This window comes from Meriones unguiculatus, chromosome 6 (assembly GCF_030254825.1).
Source record: "Meriones unguiculatus strain TT.TT164.6M chromosome 6, Bangor_MerUng_6.1, whole genome shotgun sequence".
In the NCBI taxonomy this organism is placed as follows: Eukaryota; Metazoa; Chordata; class Mammalia; order Rodentia; family Muridae; genus Meriones; species Meriones unguiculatus.
Window position 1 is genome coordinate 70,869,145 of NC_083354.1, and position 20,643 is coordinate 70,889,787.

Sequence of the window (20,643 nt, forward strand, 5' to 3'; positions counted from 1 at the left end):
GGCATCAGTTTACCTCAGCAGCCATTAATTAAGCATGATTATTAAGGGTCAGCTTTGTGATGGTACCTGTGTGGTCTATGAAAAATGACTATGCCCTCCCTTTCCCCTTCTAGAACTTAGAGTGAAAGAGACAGATAAGAAAATTGACATATAAAATATGCCATAATGTAGATGGTGGTAAATGATAGGCCATGGGATTCAATGATGAGGGAAATGACAAGCCAGGTCCAGAGTGGCCAGGCCTAAGAGGCATTATCCAATAATCTATGGGGCTCAGTGAAGGAAGAGCCTAAAGACAGAAGGCGCTAAGAGCATCCTGGCTTATTATAAGAACAGTAATGGTGTCAGGGTGTCCAGAACAAAAGGAGCGAGGGATGTGTTGATATAATGTTCTTGTGGAATGTATACAAATTACCCTTGTTAATTCAAATGCTGATTTCTCTACCCCAGTATCTGGTTTTAATCTGGACATTGACATTGCATTGTGATGTTATTCTAAGTATCACCTGTCTCAAGTTTGTGTAAACATGCTACAATTTGTTCTCTGTATTGTCAATAAAACAACCAGCTGATGCTGAGCAATGGAGAGAATAGGGTGGGACATCCTGGTCCGGAGGGGAGGAGAAGGAAGTGAGTGGGAGGAGTCAAAGAGGAGAGATCTGCAGGACCGGACTTGGAACCATGAGGAGAGATGAACGGGAACTAAGATATGACTAAAAGCAAGTATAACGTGGGAAATCTGAATGGGAGGAAACTATGTGGGCATGGAGGTTTAGGATGGAGCAATAAGTGCCCAGCGTTGTGCTCTAGGTTAAGTAAATAAATCCTAGTTTCTGTGTGGTGATTTGGGTGTAGAGCTGGTTTAGGAAAAAACACTGTTTAACTAAAAGATAAATCGATAATAAATATTAATGATCAACAACAGGGAGAGAAGAGAAATGGACCATGTCTTACAAGGCTTTGTGCTCACTACAAGAGATGGGGACGCCCCCACAGCAGATGTCTTATGTTGTGTCCCGGCTATTTCTTTGTCAGTTTGACTCAGACTAAAGTCCTCTCCAAAGAGGGAACCTCCACTGAGAAAATGCCTCCATCAGACTGGCTTATAGATTTTTTTTAATTAATGATGGATATGGCAGTGTTGCCGCCCACTATGGGCAGTGCTCCCCCTTGGGTCAGCGATCCTCAATTGTGTGAAGATTAAAGTGAGCCACAGAGAACAAGCCAGTAAGCAGTGTTCCTCCATTGCCTTCGTTTCAGTTTCTGTCCTGCTCCTGTCTTGGCTTTCCTCGGTGATGGACTGTGGAAAATAAATAAAGCCTTCCTTCTCCAGATGCTTTTGGTCACGGTGTGTTGAGAGCCAGGCTGGTCAAGGCCTTTCACTGAGGCCCTGATATAGAGAAAGAACTTTGTCCCTCGTCTAAACACCGGTACACGCTTGACAGAGCCAGGAGCGATTTGGACCAAGGCCTCTGGGGAGCTACAGTTTGCTGGATCCTGAAAACCCACTTCCCCCACACTCCCTTGAAGAGCTGTGGTTATTGGTCCCGAGGCTTTGCACACTCTGTCTCTGATGCACTTAAGATATCCTTTGTTCCCTTTGTGTAACACTGCTTGATGAGCTTCCTGCTCGTTTGTTCCTAGTGTATGAGTTTTCTGCTGATTCTGTCCCATTTTTCCCTGGCATAGAAGATGCTATATTTCTTAAAGTTGCTTGGCATAAGGCATAGCTTATGTAAGACCCTCATGATTCCAAGCTTCCCTGTCTTCTTTGTTTCCTGATTCCCCTGGCCCTTCCTGTCAGGAACCTGTCATTAAAAAATGACTTCCTGGTCCAGGTCAATGGAGTTTATCACAGCAGTAGGAAACTAATACAGGTAGCAAAGGTGTAAGGGGACCAATTGGAATGGTGGCTTTAGAGTGGTGAAAGCAATGGTGGGGTAACAAGTGGGTGGGTTTGAGATACACTGAAAACAGAGCCCAGGGAGCTGCTGAAGGACCAGCTGTAGCATGTAAGAGAAATACTCTTACATGTCATGGATGATAGCAGGACTGGCTGGCCAGTAGGCACTGAGATGGGATCAGGAGCTCAGTTTTAGGAATAAAACAGTCAAAAATCGGTGAGATATCCAAGAGGAGACGTCCAGCAGAGAGTGAGGTCAACAGGCCTGGACTTAAGAAACTTGGCTGCAGACAGAAAGTACCGAATGACCAGTATTAGCCATTAGAGGGCAAAAGGGTCAGTGCTATGTAAGGGCCACAGGAGGTTTGTGAGAACACACTTGGCAGAGGCTTTGCTCTTGGGGAGTTCATGGAACAGGGAGAAACACATCACACACCAGACTCAGGACTTACTGGCACACTGGAGTGACTCCTTCCCCAAGAGAGTTTTGTCGCAGCCTGAACACTGCAGAACCCCGGAGAACGTTCCTGGGACAAACTGATGTCGGTTCAGCTTTTCTTTGTCTTTCGTGTCCTTGTTTTTCATCTTCAGAAGCAGCAGTCATGAGGGAAGAGCGCGGGAGGAAAGGCAGAAAGAAAACAGTAGTCAGTGACATTCTTACAAAACTCACGCATCAGCGAGGACTGGCCCCCGCATGGGGTTGCCTTCATATTCCTAGATGCCTGACAAGAATCGTCAGAAAGGTGCCCACGCCGTCAAAGGCAGGCGATTGAAAGGAGACACGTGCAGAAACTATACTAACTGCTGAGGACTGGAGCCACCTACGCAAAGCAGATAGGTTCAGACCAGGAATTACCTTAGACTTGTTCCGAGGGCTGGTCATCCTGTTCATGAGGAAGCTGAAAGTTCGGCTCACTTTGTACTTTTCAGACTCTGATTTGGCAGGAATGATGTATTCATCCCATTCTTCTTCCTGAATCCTACAAAGAAAGGAGTCTGTGACCAGGTTTTACAGGACAAAAGGGGGACAAAGACAGCATGAACATATGTTTGTATATATACCTCTATGGGTATGGCTAGATTTTGCTTTAGGTTTAAATGGCTGTAAAGAGGGGGAAGTAAAGCAACTTCTTAACTAAAAATACATCCTATTACGGGATGAGGAGCTGACTAGGTTTGATGAGGCGTAAATCACAGTGCCAACAACTGTAGAATCCAATAGAGTGAGTAGCCGTCACACCCTTGTCTCCACTTTTCTATATTCCTGAAAATTATACTGAGGTGCTTGGGAAATGGACTTTTATAATATTACTCTGAAAACACTCATCCAACTTTTTAACTTTTTAACAGAGAAGCTAAACTACTGGCGGCATGGAGGCAAGTCTGTTTATCTCGGGAAAACGGTGGTGGTTCTCGGTGGGCAGGCGCTTCATTTCCCTGGCTGGGACCAGCTGAGAAACAGATTTGGGGCCTGCAGGTTCAGCCTCTCCCACTCAGCCAGGCGGTTTGCAACTTGAGGCTCTAGGTCCAGGAGAGACACAAGGCCACACAGGCTGCAAATTGGAGGTAACTATACCACAGTCACTTCACTGTCCCCTAGTTCGTGCGGCCATTCCTAGAAGGGACAGACTGGAGTATCTCAAAGTACAGCTAATTCCTGGTCACTCAACTCTACTTCTATTCTCTGGGTCACAGAAGCTTTTATCAAGAGACTATTAGTTTTTATTAAAAAGCTGTAAGTCAACCTTCTTCAGAATGTTATAAAGCTATGCAATTTAATCCTTAGGCTCACAGTAGGGGAGACCTAGACCTAAGTGTTAACAAATCAACACGAAATACTAAGACGTTAGAACCACCACCCAACCTGGTAGAGCCGTGGCGAGCATGAGCCACTGTTGGATTATGAGAATGGGAGGAGTGCTGCCTCTATGCAAATACAGGAGACTGTTTTATTCTGTGTTTTAACCAAATTCGACTGTGCAGTATTCCTCTAGCATGTAGCTGCTTTGGACAAAAACTCAGTTTAACTTCTAAATTTATAAAAGTCTGAAAAAGTTCTTTCCAACATGCCAAAAAAAAAAAAAATGTTCAATTTCTGGTAGCAGGCTAAGGACCAATGGTATTCCTTACCATAAAGTCTTATAAACTCTACTCTTCAGAAACTCTCCTGACACCTTTCTCAATAGGTAAACACATATTTCAAATGTGTTAAGAATGTGGATCTTCAAATCTTAACCTTATCGATTTTATTGATAACTTATTATTTTTGATGAATTGGATTTGAAGTATTAAGGTAAATTCCCACTTGCAAACTGAGGCTCAACAACAGTAGTAGTTCCCTTAACGCTTAGATGTTTTAAAGCTAATTAATTTAATTAGATGTAATTAATTTAAAATGGATAGTTGTTGACAAAAAAATGTCCTGTACTATATAAGTGTCAGTGAACTGGGAAAATGACTTGTCTGTTGCAATGAGCCTTCAAGGTCTGGGCTGAGTCCCCTTTTATCTTAGATATGTCTTTTTCCAGAAACTGACTAGTTTAAGTGAGGGAATACCAAAGATGCCGGCTCCATGAGTCATTACCTACACAATGACTAAGGCAAAGCATCAGGTGTGGTACCTCCAGCAAGACACCAGGAATAGGGTTAAGGACTAGAAAGATCTACCCTACTGGACCCTACTGGGCCCTCTAAGTACAAAAGTAAAGGGGTTTGGGCCAACACAGACAGAGAAAAACAAATCAAAAACAGAAGCGACAAGAAGAAAGACACTTTCTCCCCGCCCCCTGCAGGTGTCATTACTGCACGAGCTGTGACTTGACCAAGTGTTACACGGGCTCCTCTCATCCTACACCCCCTAACAGAAAATATTTTTACTTAAAAACAATTCTTAGTTCTTAAAAATCAGCCCACTGTTACTACAGTTGTTATAGAGACAGGATTCACTAAGTGAATTGACAACCCAGGTGACTGTCAAACTACAGTGTCTGCAGTAAACTGCTTACAACAGCACTAGAGAGGCACATATGATCACCCAATAATTGTCAGTTACAACTGCCTCGGCTGCCACCATTGTCATCATCTTTGTCATAATGCCATCCTTGTCATCATGACACCCTTCAAGGACATTCTTAGTCTTTCTGTTTGTGCATCTGGAAGCTTCTATTCTAGTCTAAACAATACAAAAGAGCCAGAGGTGGCTTTCTCTTACTGATGTTTTCATTGTGATATTGAAAACAAAGCACTCATTTTTATTTAGATGCCAAGAAGTTCCAGAGTGCTAAGATTCATACCACCAAAGTTAAAGCTACCTCACCGTTTCCCAGAGAGTCCTTATTAAGGCCAACCACTCATGCCATTTCTGTCGTTCATTCTGCAACAAGCCTGGGGCTGCTTCAGTGGGTGACACATCCCAACAGAACTCGGCCACCCCACCTGCAGCCTGGCATCTTCCCAAGCGTGGCTATGGCACCAGCCTTCCATTCTAGGATACACACCAGCTTGGGCTTCAAGCCTCAGACCTGCACAGTAAGTAGAAACCTGGCAATGCTGACGGCAGCTCATTCAGCAGATCCACAGGTCCAGGTCAGGCTTATTTGTGAGCTTTCTACAGCCACCTGGAGGACTGTTGCTATCTTCTTATAGTGGAACAGATCAGAGAAAACCTGGTATCTCTGAAGCTGGTGGTCCTCACAGCCCCTCGAGATATCCAGATCTGAAAATAACTTAACCCACAATCCCCTGTCTCCAACCCTGCAGCCTGTACCCCGAAGGATGGAAAACAGATGTCTGGCTAACTACAATGATTCCAGAGAGAGAACAATGGGTCTCAGGCAGCTCCCTACACAGAAATTTGTTACCAACGATTAGACACAGGAAAAGTGATGTATAGACATTTTCAAAGGTAGATCAGTGAACCCTACAGAAATGGGAATCCTTCACATACCTTTTTTCTCCTGGTGGCTCCGGAAAACTGTAAGATCTCTGTTCTGTAAGACACACACACACACACACACACACATAAAATAACTAAGACAAACTGTAGTCACTTGTTAGTCTGAAATGTACATTATACTTATCATTTTATACATTATCGGTTAGAAAAAAATGAGAAAACTGATATTTTGCATGTAAGGCTTTATTGCTGTCCCTGGATTGGAGGGGAAGAGTTCGATTTGATGACTTCAGGGACTTTGTTAGTCTCAACAAAGGGAAGCAGACAGTTTGCAAACAGTACAGAAAATTGGTTAGTTTTGGATACTTCTCACTGAAACTTCATCCATTATTTATAACAGTAATCACCAACACAAGGAATCAATAACCTGCTAGTTTTCAGCAAAGCTCTATGGAAGTCTTGAAGGCCAGCACAGGAAATAGTCTATCTTTATGCAGCTGCAATGTCTTGTAAAGTCTTCAAGCAGTCCAATCAAGATACATTCTGTGTTTGAAGGGAAAGAACCACCCTTCCCATTGCCTTGCGGGACAGAAGGGTGGGTTTTTGCAAGCATGGTGCCGTCTTGTTTACAGAATTAGAATACTCACTATGGGGATGAAGGGCAATACCAACTTAGGCATGGGGAGAGATGAGGGAGAGAGGGGCCACTGAGGAGCACCCCACCCACAGAGCAGGGCAATCCTTTACCAGTACAATGCGGAGTGGTGGAAGATGTGGGACTAGGAATACAGCGGGATGAGTCAGTTATATACAGAGTGTAAATAAATGCCCCCTGAATTCTTGGATGTAATAGAAAATTTACTTTGAGAAAAATCAAAGGCTTTTATAGTCATTGTAAAATGCTTTTCATATTTATCACAGTTCTTAAAAATAAATAGGTTGACATTCCTAGAAAATAAGAGAGTCAAGCTATCAACTTATAAAGTCCATTATAAAGCTACTGGTCACAATCTAGTGGGATCCCATCCATCAGTTTATAGCAACTTTCAAAAGTATGGCATCACCCCAAAAATTCTTAATGTAGACTGTATTAGGTCTTCACAATGAGGCTTCACAATTATGATTTCAATATTGACAACATTCCTTTCTACAGAAACCCACAAAGTAGCAAAGCAAACTAGAAATCTGGACTCTATTGCAGGTATACAAATATTAAATGTAAAACTTACTGCCATTAAACCCTTGACTCAAAATAAATTAAAAAAAAAAAGAAGACATGAGAAATAATATCAAGTAATCCTTCAGAACCGACAAGGAAGGCAGAATATATCGGTCAAACAATAAACAGGAAAGACAGGCTAGAGAGATTGCTCAATGGTTAGTGCACTTGCTGCTTTACAAGAGGACTGGAATCTAGTTCCTAGCACTCATATTGTATGGCTCACAACTGTCTGGGTACCCAACACATATAGAACACGCACATACAGCCAGGCACATGGCTATACATGCAAATTAAAGGAAATATAAATAAACATTTTTAAAACTAATTTTAAAAGGGAGAAATGGCTCAGTGGTCAAGAGCACTGGCAGAGGACCTGGGTTCAATGCCCAGCACCTGCACGGTGCCTTACAACCATCTATAATTCCAGGGATCCGACACTCTCTCCCGGCCATCTTGGGTACAAGACACGCACATGGCGTATGTCCATGCAGGCAAGCAAAGCACCTACCTACATAAACAAATTAATACGTTTTTGAAAGAATTAAAAGTAAGAATTTAATACTAAAAATAAGAATGTAAAAGAATGAAACAAAATTTAAAAAAGAATTAAACAGTACAAATGTATCCTAAGCTTGTGCGTCTCTATCATGCCTCATACAAGGGAGACTCCCCCGGTGGCAAAGGGAGATTTTGTCTTTGTTTAAATAGAGAAACATTTAGTACTATGCAAAATTCACTGAGAGGGACATAACACCAACACAAATACCAATTTACTTTGATTCATTCTAGCAAACTAGAATGAATATGTCTTAAAATTATTTCTTCTCCATTAGGAGGTAAAGTATCCTTTGTGGATGTGATTGGCCCATAAATGGTATCAATGGAGATACTGGCAACTGGATGGTCTCTCTCTCTCTATTTCTGTGTGTGTGTGTGTGTGTGTGTGTGAGAGAGAGAGAGAGAGAGAGAGAGAGAGAGAGAGAGAGGATGTGTGTTGCTGTTTTGTATCAAGCTAATTCACCTGGTTCTAATTCTTACTTTCTGGATAGTTTCAAATTTCATCCAAATAGCCTGTCTTTAAATACACTGCTTAGAGACAATCCTTTATTTATAGGCTAAAAGGGCAACAAAGGAATTGATGTCATCTTTTTATTCCTTCTAATTCAAATGCAGAGGTTTAAGTTTTTATTTAAAATTTATAACCTAAGGTACTTTTTCCTTAACAATCAATTTCCTTTCTGTCATCAGGTCACTAATTTCAAATCTCCAGGTTGAAGAAACCACAGTTCTAATGTGAATCACCAATACTTCACACTAAATGGAAGATACAACTGTGTTTTCCAAATAGCTATAGTGTGAAACCAAGTCACCAGTTAGGACTATTAATAAAAAGGTGTCAAGGTACCAGTAGAGAAACCTGAACCCAGGGTTGACGGGAGGCATGGAGAGCCAAGAAAGGACCATGAAATGAAGGGGAGGGGGGAGGAAGCAGAGCAGACACTGAACTTCTTGCTTTCATTCTCTATGAGAATGTTTAGAAACATTAATAACTATGACTCTCAGCATCTGCTTCAGTACCCTGCTGGGTAGAGTCTTTCAGAGGCCTTCTGTGGTTAGCCTCCTGACCTGTTCCCTAATTTCTCCCTCTTTTGTGTCCATCCCATTTACCTTTCTGAATGAGGATTGATCATCTTACCCAGGATCTTCCTTCTTACTTAGCTTCTTTAGGTGTACAGATTTTAGTATGTTTATCCTATACTATATGTCTGATAGCCAAACTTTGGGCAGAGTGCAGGGATTCTTATGAAAGAAGGGGGAGATGAAAGACCTGAAGGGGACAGGAGCTCTATAAGTAGAGGAACAGAACCAAAAAAATCTAGACCCAAGGCGGTCTTTTATGAGACTGATACTCCAGCCAAGGACCATTCATGGAGATAACCTAGCACCTCTGCACAGATGTAGCCAGCTCAGTCTCCAAGTGGGTTCCCTAGTAAGGGGAAAGGGACTGTCTCTGACATGAACTCAGTGGCTGGCTCTTTGATCACCTCTCCATGAGGTGGGAGCAGCCTTACTAGGCCACAGAGGAAGACAATGCAGACAGTCCTGATGAGACCTGATAGGCTAGGGTCAGATGGAAGGGGAGGAGGATCTCCCTATCAGTGGACTGGGGGAAGGGCAAGAGGGAAGAAAAGGGAGGGAGGATGGGATTGAGGGAGATGAGGGGGCTACAGCTGGGATACAAAGTGACTAAATTGTAATTGTAATTAATAATAATAATAATAATAATAATCAATGATAATAAAATTTTAAAAAGAAACATTAACAACAAGTCTTCCTTCTCTGCTAATAATGCATCCCAGAAGAAAGAGGACAAACAGAAAGCAGAGCTTGTTCTGGGGCTCATGAATCTTGTTTATCTTATCCATGCAGATCTTGCTGGAATAGTTACCACATGTGGCACGTGACGTCAAAAATGCAAGATAGTAATGAAGCTAGAACGCAGTAAGAAAGGGAAAAAGGGAAAGGGGAAGGGGGGTATCTTAAATACTGCGTGCTGGGAAGCAGAGAGTCCCCAGACCTGCAGCTTGCTTTTGGAGCTCAAGGAGAAAAGAGAACGAGGCACTCTTTGTATCAGAAGTTTTTAATTAAAATATTATGCATTTCACACAGACAAGAACATGCCCAAATCAGTCTTTAAATATGAGAATTACACAATAATATGTTCACAGGAAGTGTGAAGTAATTAAATTTCAAAGTGAAGTTTATATTGAGGGCAGTGGATGAGAGCAGATCCCAGGAGAACCCTACATGGCTCATAAGCATTCTATTTTTAAGTCAGAATTCACTTTTGAAAATTAAGCAAACTCTTCCAATGTGAATCCTTTCTTATAGCTATATTTTCATAAAAGTTTACTGTGTAAAAGTTCTGTCTCTGCTTCCTTATATTGCTGCTCTTTCTCCCAATGCTGAGATCTATTCACAATGACATTGTGAATACACTGTTATTTCAACTTTCCCATGCCCTGGGCTAAAGTGAGGGAAGCAGCAGCAACTCCATTCTGCCATGTCTCTGAGAAACTGTCCCTCAGCACTGTATACATAGGACAAAAGTAATTCTCAGAATTTACTTTACTAACTCCTCTAAGGCCTTCAAAGTAATATAACTGGAATCCATTCTCGTCTGCATCACCCTGGAGAGCAACATTTTGGGACATAGGTATAATTTTATCAAAGTTAAATTAGATCTATGATGTGACAGGTGTGCCAGGAGAGAAGGACTTTACTACACTTAGAAAGACGGGTTGTGGAAGCCGGACCGACACTCCCTGGAACTTCCTAGTGTTTTATATACTTGGACCAACGCCATGTCTGCTCTGGAGCTGAAGGAATTTAAAGGCACATTGTAGACAAGGCTTACCTTCACTGGAGCTGCACACTGTGAAATCACGCACTAGCCGGGATCTTCCTGAAGAGATTTTGGGAGATGAGCAGGAATACGAGCGTGATCGGATTCCAGAGAGCAAGGACTCCTGGGAAAGACCACGTCATCACGAGTCACTCTCAACAAAGGAAACCCTGACCTGCACATTTCATCCCTGCAGTTATTTACTTGTCCTGGGAATTGAACCCAGGGTCCTGTGCATGATCCACAGGGCCTCTATCACTGAGCTATGCCCCAGCCTGTGTTCTCTAGCTAGTTTTGAGACATGGTCATACTAAGTTGCCCAGGGCCCCAATGGACTTGGCATGGTCCATCTTGGTCTCCGAGTAACTGGCTTAGGAGACCTACTCCCCAGCGTTTCTTACACGAGCCTCTCAGTTATCTGTCTGTTTGCCTCTCAATGCTTTAGTGTTTTCCTTTCTATTTAATGCTTTGATAAACTTGAGCTTTGTGAAATAGTTCTCATACATGTAAAAAAAAAATACCTTTGAGTCATTTCAACAGCTTGGTTAAAAAGGAGAAAATTAAGTCACATAACGTTTTCTCTGAATGTTTAACTGTGGCTTTAATTTGTCTTTTATATGGATTATTACTTTTTTGTTAGTTTAGACTTCCACATTCAAACAAAATTCTGAACTAACTGAGATCTCTACCCTCAAGCAATTTCAGAAGGTGGAGAAATATCTACTTCCAATTAAAAGAGGTTTCAAGCTTTCCAGTGGCTGTTTATAGTGTTAGCTGTGTGGAGCTAGTTCACCTGGGGACACTGTTTAATAGACTTCCCATCTGCACTTCCCAGGGGGATGCTAACAACGATTTATATGACTTTACTATCATTCTTTGTAAATGACCCGCCATATTCGTTCCTGTTTCCCAATTGCATGTTATTTCTATTATTATGTTTGCAACATACATAAAAAATGCAAGATGACAAGATGATTAAAACATGGTTTTCTTACATGTTCTGGAAATTTTAGATGAATATGCAATAGAAGCCATTACAGCCAAGCATGGTCTCTAACTCCTGTTCCACAGTGCCCTTAGCGTTGATCCTGCCCATGTATTTTTGAGATACTATTTCGTGGTGAGGGTTAAGTGAAAGAGATGCAGAATTCTTTACTAAAATCAAGCCGTCACAAACTGCTCTAGGTCAGAGTTGGTCTTGCCTGTTCTTCCTGAGTGAAAACACATGGTCCCTTGGCAGTCGTGAGTTAAAAAAGCTCAGGGCAAAGATGAATGCAGAAGCCTGACCTGGCTCTAAAGGGCCTGGGCTCAGCGCCTTGTCTGGGAGTGATGAGTGGCTGGACACTGAGTTGGGCTCTAACCGAGTGGAGCATGGACCACAGAGGGTCTTGCCAGATGCCTCCTCTTCACTTACGTCACACACAGAAACCCTCGTTCACGACAATGAGACTTTGGGAACTATCCAAAACCTTTTGGTGAAATTATGCTGGGTAGTTATAGGGCAAGGCAAGCTGTACTTTATAGGACAGAAACTTCCAGTGAAAGTGAATGTGAAACTGCTTCCAAAGAGCTATATTTCATTCCGAGGAATGACAATGTTTTCACATTCCATTCAAAACTCAAAACTAGCTGGTATTAACATTCACAATCATAACCATTCTTTCTTGACTAGGATTCCTCCCCACATGTATTCTTATTACCCAGAATTATCATATGATGTTCAGGTTCAAACAATAACGATCTCCAGGTTACAGAGGAAAAAGGATTCGGGATGGGTGTTAGAAGTCCTTAATTTGAGCAACCTGTGGCCACCTAGACACAACTCCAACCCTTTCAAAACTTACAATAAAAGTGCTATTTATATCTTAGTTGGGCTATGAAGAGCTTCTGAACTTCGCACAAATCTCAAGCCGTTTTATCTATTATAGGAACTCTGCAATAGTAAGGTGCCATCCGATTAGGCACATGTTCTTCATAGAACTTTAACATTCCACACATTGTTTTATAGCAGTGGATGCAATTTAAGAAGAAAATGAGTGGATGATAACTCAAATAGAAAAAATACATGTGTTCAAACAGAAACGAATGAAGCTCATGAAATTATCAAGAAGAGTAAAACTTCAAGATGACTTAGTGGGTGGCATTGGAGATTAGCTCGTGAAGCCAGGAACACCCAGCGAACGTCATCTCTGACTTACTGACATCATCCACCTCCTCATCTGGAACAGGCTAAAGGTTATATGTGCAAAACAAGCTTGACCATATAAATCCAGTATCACCAGTTTCCCTCCCTCTGCCTCAGGAAGGAATATTATATGAAAAAGAAACATGTCCCAAGTATGCAAAAATAGCATGTACTCCTTGTGAATCAATAACATCAAGCAACGGCTGGAAGAGCCGTAAAACTCAAGACGGTGCCCAGGAGATTGAAAAGCGGCATCGCATGAGTCCCCACCGACAGGTAGGCACTTCTTTTGCAGGAAGAAGACAGAGTCTGCCCTCCAGGTAGAGATGGGGACACTGAGAACACACCCTGTTTGTTTGATATAAGCAGAACCCTGAGAAGTATACCTTGGAATGCAGATTATTTGACAGAGAAAGTGATTCGGTCCTGGAGATATTACAGTCTGGTTCAGTGTTGGTCTCAAAAGAGTCCAATTCGTCTCCACTGGGAAGCCCAGTTCTCGGGGAACTCTGAGACCCAGAGGCATAGGAGATGGGGGCCTCAGAGCGATCTTCTCCTTCGCTGTCGGCAACCAGGGCATCCAGGCTAGAACTGAAGCACAAAATTAATCACTTGGTGAGCAGCCAGGCAGACACCGGGTTCTGTTTTCCTGCATTCGGAATCTCTCATTGGTGTGAGATGAAATGAGAAGTCATGTAATCGCTCACCAATAATGGTTTTTATACTCCCCCATTATCTTCTGGAGCAAATATTTTTATCCTTTTTTCCCTTTTCTTTGTGTGTACACAAGTGGATGGGTGTGTGTGCGCACGTGCTTCCCACAGAGGACAATGTGGGAGTAACAGTTACTTCTCTCCTGCAACTATATGGAACCTTTGGATCAAAGTCAGCTTGTCATGCTGGCTGGTAGGGACCTCTGCCTGCTGAGTCATCTCATCAGTCCTTTAAACAAAATTCCACATGTCCCCAAACGGATATTCCTACCTAGCAAAAGTCACTTCAGCTACTTCACAAACGTGGGTTTGCTAGCGATAAGCTCACTGTTTCTGTTCTGTAAAGTCTGTTAGCACCAGCCCTCCACAGCAATCCTTCACGTTCTGTGAGCCTGAGCCACAGGGATGCTTGCACAGCACGCTCTGGGCAGTGAAACAGGAAAGACACCGTTGGCATCACCCCCGCTGGAAAGCCACGAGGGCAGAAGTGAGAGGAAGGAGAGGCAGTGAAGAGCTCACCTCAGTGGAAGAGACAAGGCTCAGAAATAAGTCGTTTGTGAAGCCTCAAGCTTGTCCCATGAGACAATCATTTTCAGAGAGTTACCATGAAGGACTCTGTCTCAGAGGATGTAAAGACTCCGCCTCACAACAATCTTTTGCTTCCTACTTAACTTTCATAATAATAACATCAAAGGTCAGAATGTGCCATCCACTCCTAAGGTTCAGTGCCTTACAACATCTACATTTTAAACCACTCCATCAAACACTATGGCCACCAATTGGTGGTTTTTTTTTCAGAAAGTTAATTTTTATGGCAAGCAGTCATAGAAAAAAAAAAGACTCACAAATAAATAATAGACAAAGTGTGGATGTCAAAAGAGTTCCAGCTACGGGGCACCACCTCTGTAATGGCAGCTGCTCTCCCAGGGCACCACTGGAGGCACAGTTACTGGAAATGACACCGGCCACGCTCTGCCAGCTCCAGCTGTCACAGGAGGTAGCTTAGTCTGTGCTAGACTTCCACGGTGGAAAACAGAGTGACTGAAAAGCACCCGTATACCCAGCTGAAACTAAGAGATCCACTGACATTCCGGCTGACGGGAAATCTACAGCGGTCCGACTTCTCTGCTACCGTGGATATGCTGGCGTCCCAGCTTAAGAGGACCCAGAGGGATAGTTATTTTATAACATCTTGGCTAAAGCTGAGAAAGGACTGTGAAAATGAACAACTTGACTGCAGGGTTTTTGTCACGGGGTAAATTTTAATCACAATTTCTTATTGCCTCCTTAGGGAAGACAACTGGGACTAAGCCACTGTCACCCAACAACCGCCATCACTTTCCTACTAGGATTTCAGACTGGGTTGTATGTTATAGTAAACCCACACTTCCCAAAATCACTAGTTGTGGCTCTAGCTTTTTTCCTGCCTGCTGCTCATCTTTTCTATAAACCTGTACATTCTTTGTGCACAGAGGTAGGATTCAGAATGGATTCTGGGAACTTATGCTGTCCTGCTAAGTTTGGGGAAGTCTTCTGCGTCGTTTTTTAGATGCGGGGCAGGCAGGGCGCGGCAGCATCTGGATTTGTGCGTGTTGCCCCATCAGATCCTGCTCTAACCCTCAGGAAGTGTAGGACTCGTTAGGTCATAATTAGCCTTGCCCCTATATCATTCACATTCAACTGTGTGCCCCCAAATTTCCCTCCCATTAGACGTTCCTGCTCTGTCATGCTCTCGTTCGCTGAACACATTTCACTGTGGGTTTATTGTCAGTAAGGCTATCCACTCCCACAACATCCACTGCCAGGAGGGAGCTGCAGTTAGCTCAAGGCTGAAGAGGAGTATCTGCAGACGCCAGCCTTCCTTCTACCCCGCCACCATTCCTGCGTGTCTCAAGGCGAGGGGACTGTGCAGGAAAGGGCTGGCCTGTGGAAGCAGCCTGACAGAGGGTGTTTTCAGCAGAACTTCTCCTTTCTCCTAGTAATCATATGTGTATGTATGCAGTTGACTCGGCAGGTAGACATTTTGATATGGCTCTGTAGCCCAGGCTGACCTTGAACTTGCAATCTCCTTACATCTGTCCCCTGAGTGCTGGCTTTGTTTTCCTGATGTTCTAAAAAGGAAAAAAAACTTTATCTGTAGCAACGAAATGTTTAAACTTTCCAGAACAGGAGCAGGAAATGCTAAATGTGAAGTTCTGGGAATATTTTTATACAGAGAATAGAATAACCACCTGTGCTTTTTCTGCCTTATGTCTCTGACATTTCCCACTTCTGGAGATCTGAGGGGCACCTGACATAGCCAAAAGTTCTGCCAGAATGTATGAAATCACACACAGTTTAATCTACTTTTGTGGAACTGTCTGGAGTCTGGCCCACACTGGAGGATTCTTGTCCCCCGCACATACAAGCCCCGAAGACCCTACATTGCAATTGAGAATAACCACTGTGTAGCATCTCTAAAACCATACGATAAAATACAAACATAAAGATGTTAGGACTTATGGTCAAAATAACCTTTAATATCAATACTTGGCACTTAAAAAAACTCAGTCTGTATATCCATATAAAATATAGGAAAAGGGATGGTGTCCACTGACAGCTGGTCCTCTCTCTGTCTCTTCTTGATCAACTATAACTCCAACGAGTACCCATTCATTACATGCATGTCATTTACAAACATTTACATGCACATGTCATGTGCTATGTTCACTTTGATTCATAATTTCACATGTGAAAATGAACATAGCATCATAGGGGTAGGACATGAGAAAAAAATATTAACCCCACAGGAAAGTGAAAACTGGTTTATTTCCCAAAGAAATTGACACATTAAAACACAGCATGGACACACACAAATATATGTCATCATGGCATGTACAATAGCACCTTTTTAAAATGTCATTTCATGTATACCAAAAAACTTAAAAACAACAAACAAACAAACAAACAAATAAGGCCTTTATGAGCCCACCCAACTTGAAACACAGTTGTTCACCAGTCCATGAAATGTCTCTCTGGCGCACTCCATCCCACTCTTTCTCTCTCTTTCCCTAATTCTTGATTTAGGTATTTCCCCCTCCTCATTGTCTTCTCTCTCTTTCCAGCTAATGCACATATTAATAAATTGTATTATTTTGCATTTTTCAATTTAGTGCTGTGAAGATGAATATTATATATACACACTTGTGTTTAATTCATTTTCTTGCCTGTAGTATTGTTTATGTGATTTAAAACTATGTATAACTACACGCCTAGTCCCCAACTGAGTTATTTCCTACTATTATAAACACTAATATATTGACCAGTAACGATGTCAAGTAACTTTCCAAAGTTGTTACACGATGCTCACGGCTCTCAATTGCCATTATATTCGTGTCACCAAACATGATAATGTCAGACTTAACAACTTCTAGCAGTCTGCTAATACTCGGCATTACGGTTGTCCTCTACTGCACTTCCACTGGCTTTCTTAACTGCCTTAACTTTCAAATCAAATATAGATAGGAAATAATGGGGGCAACACTTTGATATAGAGATAAAGGTAACAGGGACAATTTTCAAAATGAAACTTCACCCCCCCCCCCATTTCCTGAAGTTTTCTTCCAGAACAAAGCATCTTACCTTCTTTTCTTGAGATGACTCTGCTCCTTTTCAAATTCATGGAGACCAAATGAAAGGTTCAAGCTGGAAGTGCAAGAACTGGCTGGTGACACACAGAGCTGTGGCATCGCAGTGTTCACTGTCCCCTCGCTGTCCTCACCAAGAGGGTGCCCACAGGGACCAGTGTCGGGAGGAAGGATGTGCTTGCAAGCCTGAGGCCCCAGAGTGGACCTCATGGATTCGGGGCTGGTATGGGCGGAGAGTCCCTCTATATTAATATAGCTGATGTCCAAATCACCAACCTGGACATTGGAAGAGAACATTTTGTCAAACAAAAGCAGGAAAGAGTGCTCTGATTAAAGTCAACAAAACTCCCACAGTTTAAGAAAACAAACAAACAAACAAACAAACAAACAAAAAAACAACTCCTCCATTGCTGGTGGAAATGTAAACTTGTACACCCACTACGGAAATCAATTTGGCACTTTCTCAGACAATTAGGAATAGCGCTTCCTCAAGATCCAGCTATACCACTCCTAGGCATATATCCAAAAGATGCTCAAGTATACAACAGGACATTTGCTCAACCATGTTCAGAGCAGCTTTATTCGAATAGCCAGAATCTGGAAACAACCCAGATGTCCCTCAGTTGAGGAATGGATCCAGAAATTGTGGTACATTTACACAAAGGAATATTACTCAGCAATTAAAAACAAGGAAATCATGAAATTTGCAGGCAAATGGTGGGAACTAGAAAAGATCATCCTGAGTGAGTTATCCCAGAAACAGAAAGACACACATGGTATATACTCACTTATAAGTGGATATTATACATATCATATAGGATAATCATACTAAAATCTGTACACCTAAAGAAGCTAAACAAGGAGGAGGACCTGAGAAAGATGCTCAGTCTTCTTTCAGAAAGGCAAATGGGATAGACATTGGAAAAAGGTGAAAATAAGGAAAAAGTTAGGATTCTGCCACAGAGGGCCTCTGAAAGACTCTACCCACCAGGGTATCAAGGCAGATGTTGAGACTCTAGCCAAACTCTGGACAGAGTGGAGGGAATCTTAAGAAAGAAGGGGGAGATAGAAAGACCTAGAAGGGTCTGGAGCTCTACAAGGAAACAACAGAACCAATAAATCTGGGCACAGGGGTCTTTTCTGAGACTGACATTCCAACCAAGGACCATTCATGGAGATAACCTAGGTCCCCTGCCCTGTGAGCCCATGACAGCTCAGTCTCCAAATGGGCTCCCTAGTAAGGGGAGCAGGGGCTGTCTCTGAGATGAACTCAGTGGCTGGCTCTTTGATCACCTCCCCATGAGGGGGGAACAGCCTGACCAGGCCACAGAGGAGGACTATGAAAGACAGTCCTGATGAGACCTGATAGACTAGGGTCAGATGGAAGGGGAGGAGGTCTTCACTATCAGTAGACTGGGGAAGGGGCATGGGAATAGATGGGGGAGGAGGCAAGGGAGGGTGGGATTGGGAGAGAATGAGGGTGGGGCTACAGTTGGGATACAAAGTGCATAATTTGTAATAAATAATTTTATTACAAAATCTCCAATACTTTAATCTTTTGCAGCAAATGAGACTCTAAGAGGAACAGGAATGGCTATAACTGAGGGTAATACCTCAGGCGGTAAAGTGCTGAAGACCTGGTTCTAACTGCCAGAACATGTAAGAGCCAGGGATGGTAGTGTGTGTGTGTGTGTGTGTGACCCCAACAATGGGAGGAAAGACACAGAGATGCCTATAGCTTGCTGTCCAGCCAGTCTAGCAAAGCTCATCTTAACTGCACAAATTCGGCAATCCTCTGCTATATTTATTGAATTGGATCTCTGCATTCTCCTTTTCCTGTTTGTTTTAATCAAAGCAACGTTTCTCTCACCTAAACTATTTATGAACCAAATTATATCCAGCTTCATCCTCTGGATTTCCCCACCAATTTTAGTGCAATTTTGGAACACTGTAAAGACAGTTTCTCTACATAAAGTTGAAATATTCACAATAGATGGGGTCAATGGAAGGAGGATTAATAATCTGTCCAGTGAGGCTTAGAACAAGATGGAATAAAGACTCAAAAAAGTCCACTGAAATCTCTTGTCATGACTATACCATGACAACAAATATCTACCTGCTGAAAACTATTAAACACTGCTGAAGGATTTTTAAAAGGACACATAGAAATGCAAAGATACCCTTGGGATCAGAGGTGGACAGCTGGTGTCCTCTGACCTCTGCGTTTGCACTGTGGCTTATACACACCTAGTCTCTCTCTCTCTTTCTCTCTCTGTCTCTCTCTGTCTCTCTCTGTCTCTCTCTGTCACACATACACAGAACTAAAATAATCAATTTCTAAAAGAGCAAAGGGCCTAAACAAACATTTTTCCAAAGAAGATTCCCTAATAGCCACCACGTACATGAAAAGACTACCAGTCATCATGGAAATGCAAATCAGAACCACAGTGAAGCATCGTGTTAAAGATGTTACCAAAAGGCAGCAGAAGAGTTAGTGAGGCACAGAGAAGGGAGCTCCAGCACACTACTGATGGAGGCTATAAATTAGCTCAGCCATCAGTGAAAGCAGCAGAGAGACTCCTCGAGAAACTAAATCCAACAGCACCCACCTCTGGGTACATATCCAAGGGAAACACACTCACTCTCCTCAGGAAGCAGCTCTATCATGGGTTCACAACGTGTGTGACTCTCAACACATTGCCTTGCATATTTCAGTGCATGTTATTTTGTCAACTATCCTCCAAAGGGGCCAGAAAATAAATCTTATATGTTATCACAAATATAATAAATCATACATGGAAGTATCCATTTGTGTCTGAGTGTGGCTAACACACACAGCCTAACAGTCCCGAATGCTGGAGGGCTCACTCCACACCCCAATATCTGTAATTTAGGCTAACAGATGGTTTATGTCAGCGTGGCCACGGTGATTTACAGATGGTTCCATTCAGATGTATTGGCTTCTCCATCACTTTGAATTCAACCTCAGCGTCTGCCATTCAAAGGATACATTTACTGTAATCCTGTAGCATGACGCTAAGACAGAAGAGTAGAGCCCTCAACTGCAGGTTGAAACAGAGACAGACTAGACAAGAAAAATGGTAAACTACCTTAATGCTCAGTTATTGTGTGTGCATGCACACAAGTGTGCATGAGCCTATGGCGTGTCTAATTGGGATTACTTTACAAGGTAGCAGATAAAGGCAGGGATTTCATGCTGTCAAACCTATCCAAGAAAATCACTTAAGATTCCACCATAATAAAATGTAAAAAAAAAATCACATTTATAATGATATTTAATTTTTATAATTACAAAAAAGCTTCAAGGTGACTGAGTCGGAGACCAGAAGCAAAGCTAAGGCCCTGAGCTTGAGCCCACAAGTCCCCACTGGGAAAGGAAGAGAGAAATTCTAAATGTCCCAGCTTTCTCGTGACAGGACACTGTTCTTTTCGCACATCAAAGTTCTACGATCTTAATACACATAAGCTGGCACATTGTATGGATTAAAGATGATATATGTGACCACATCAGCTGGGCTGGGACCAGGTATCTACCTGCTCATTACTGTCCGCTAGATTTAAATACACACATACATTGCCTCATTCACACACACACACAGAGAGACGCAGAGACAGACAGAGCTTATTGAAAAGCTATATGGATGATATTGGTAGCTCATTGGCATTTCCTGT

At 42.5% G+C, this 20,643-nt stretch overlaps 1 protein-coding gene across 2 annotated transcripts in view; it reads right to left on the reverse strand.

Moving 5' to 3' along the window:
• Positions 1 to 20,643, reverse strand: part of Arhgef28 (Rho guanine nucleotide exchange factor 28) — a 281,915-nt gene that overhangs the window by 77,189 nt on the left and 184,083 nt on the right. For both annotated transcript variants that reach the window (XM_060385610.1, XM_021639568.2), the window contains 6 exons: positions 16,946 to 17,226; positions 12,998 to 13,202; positions 10,439 to 10,550; positions 5,850 to 5,892; positions 2,760 to 2,883; positions 2,356 to 2,488 (listed from right to left, as the gene is read on the reverse strand). In XM_060385610.1, coding sequence (XP_060241593.1) covers positions 2,356 to 2,488; positions 2,760 to 2,883; positions 5,850 to 5,892; positions 10,439 to 10,550; positions 12,998 to 13,202; positions 16,946 to 17,226 — 898 coding nt within the window. The remainder of the gene's footprint in view (positions 1 to 2,355; positions 2,489 to 2,759; positions 2,884 to 5,849; positions 5,893 to 10,438; positions 10,551 to 12,997; positions 13,203 to 16,945; positions 17,227 to 20,643) is intronic.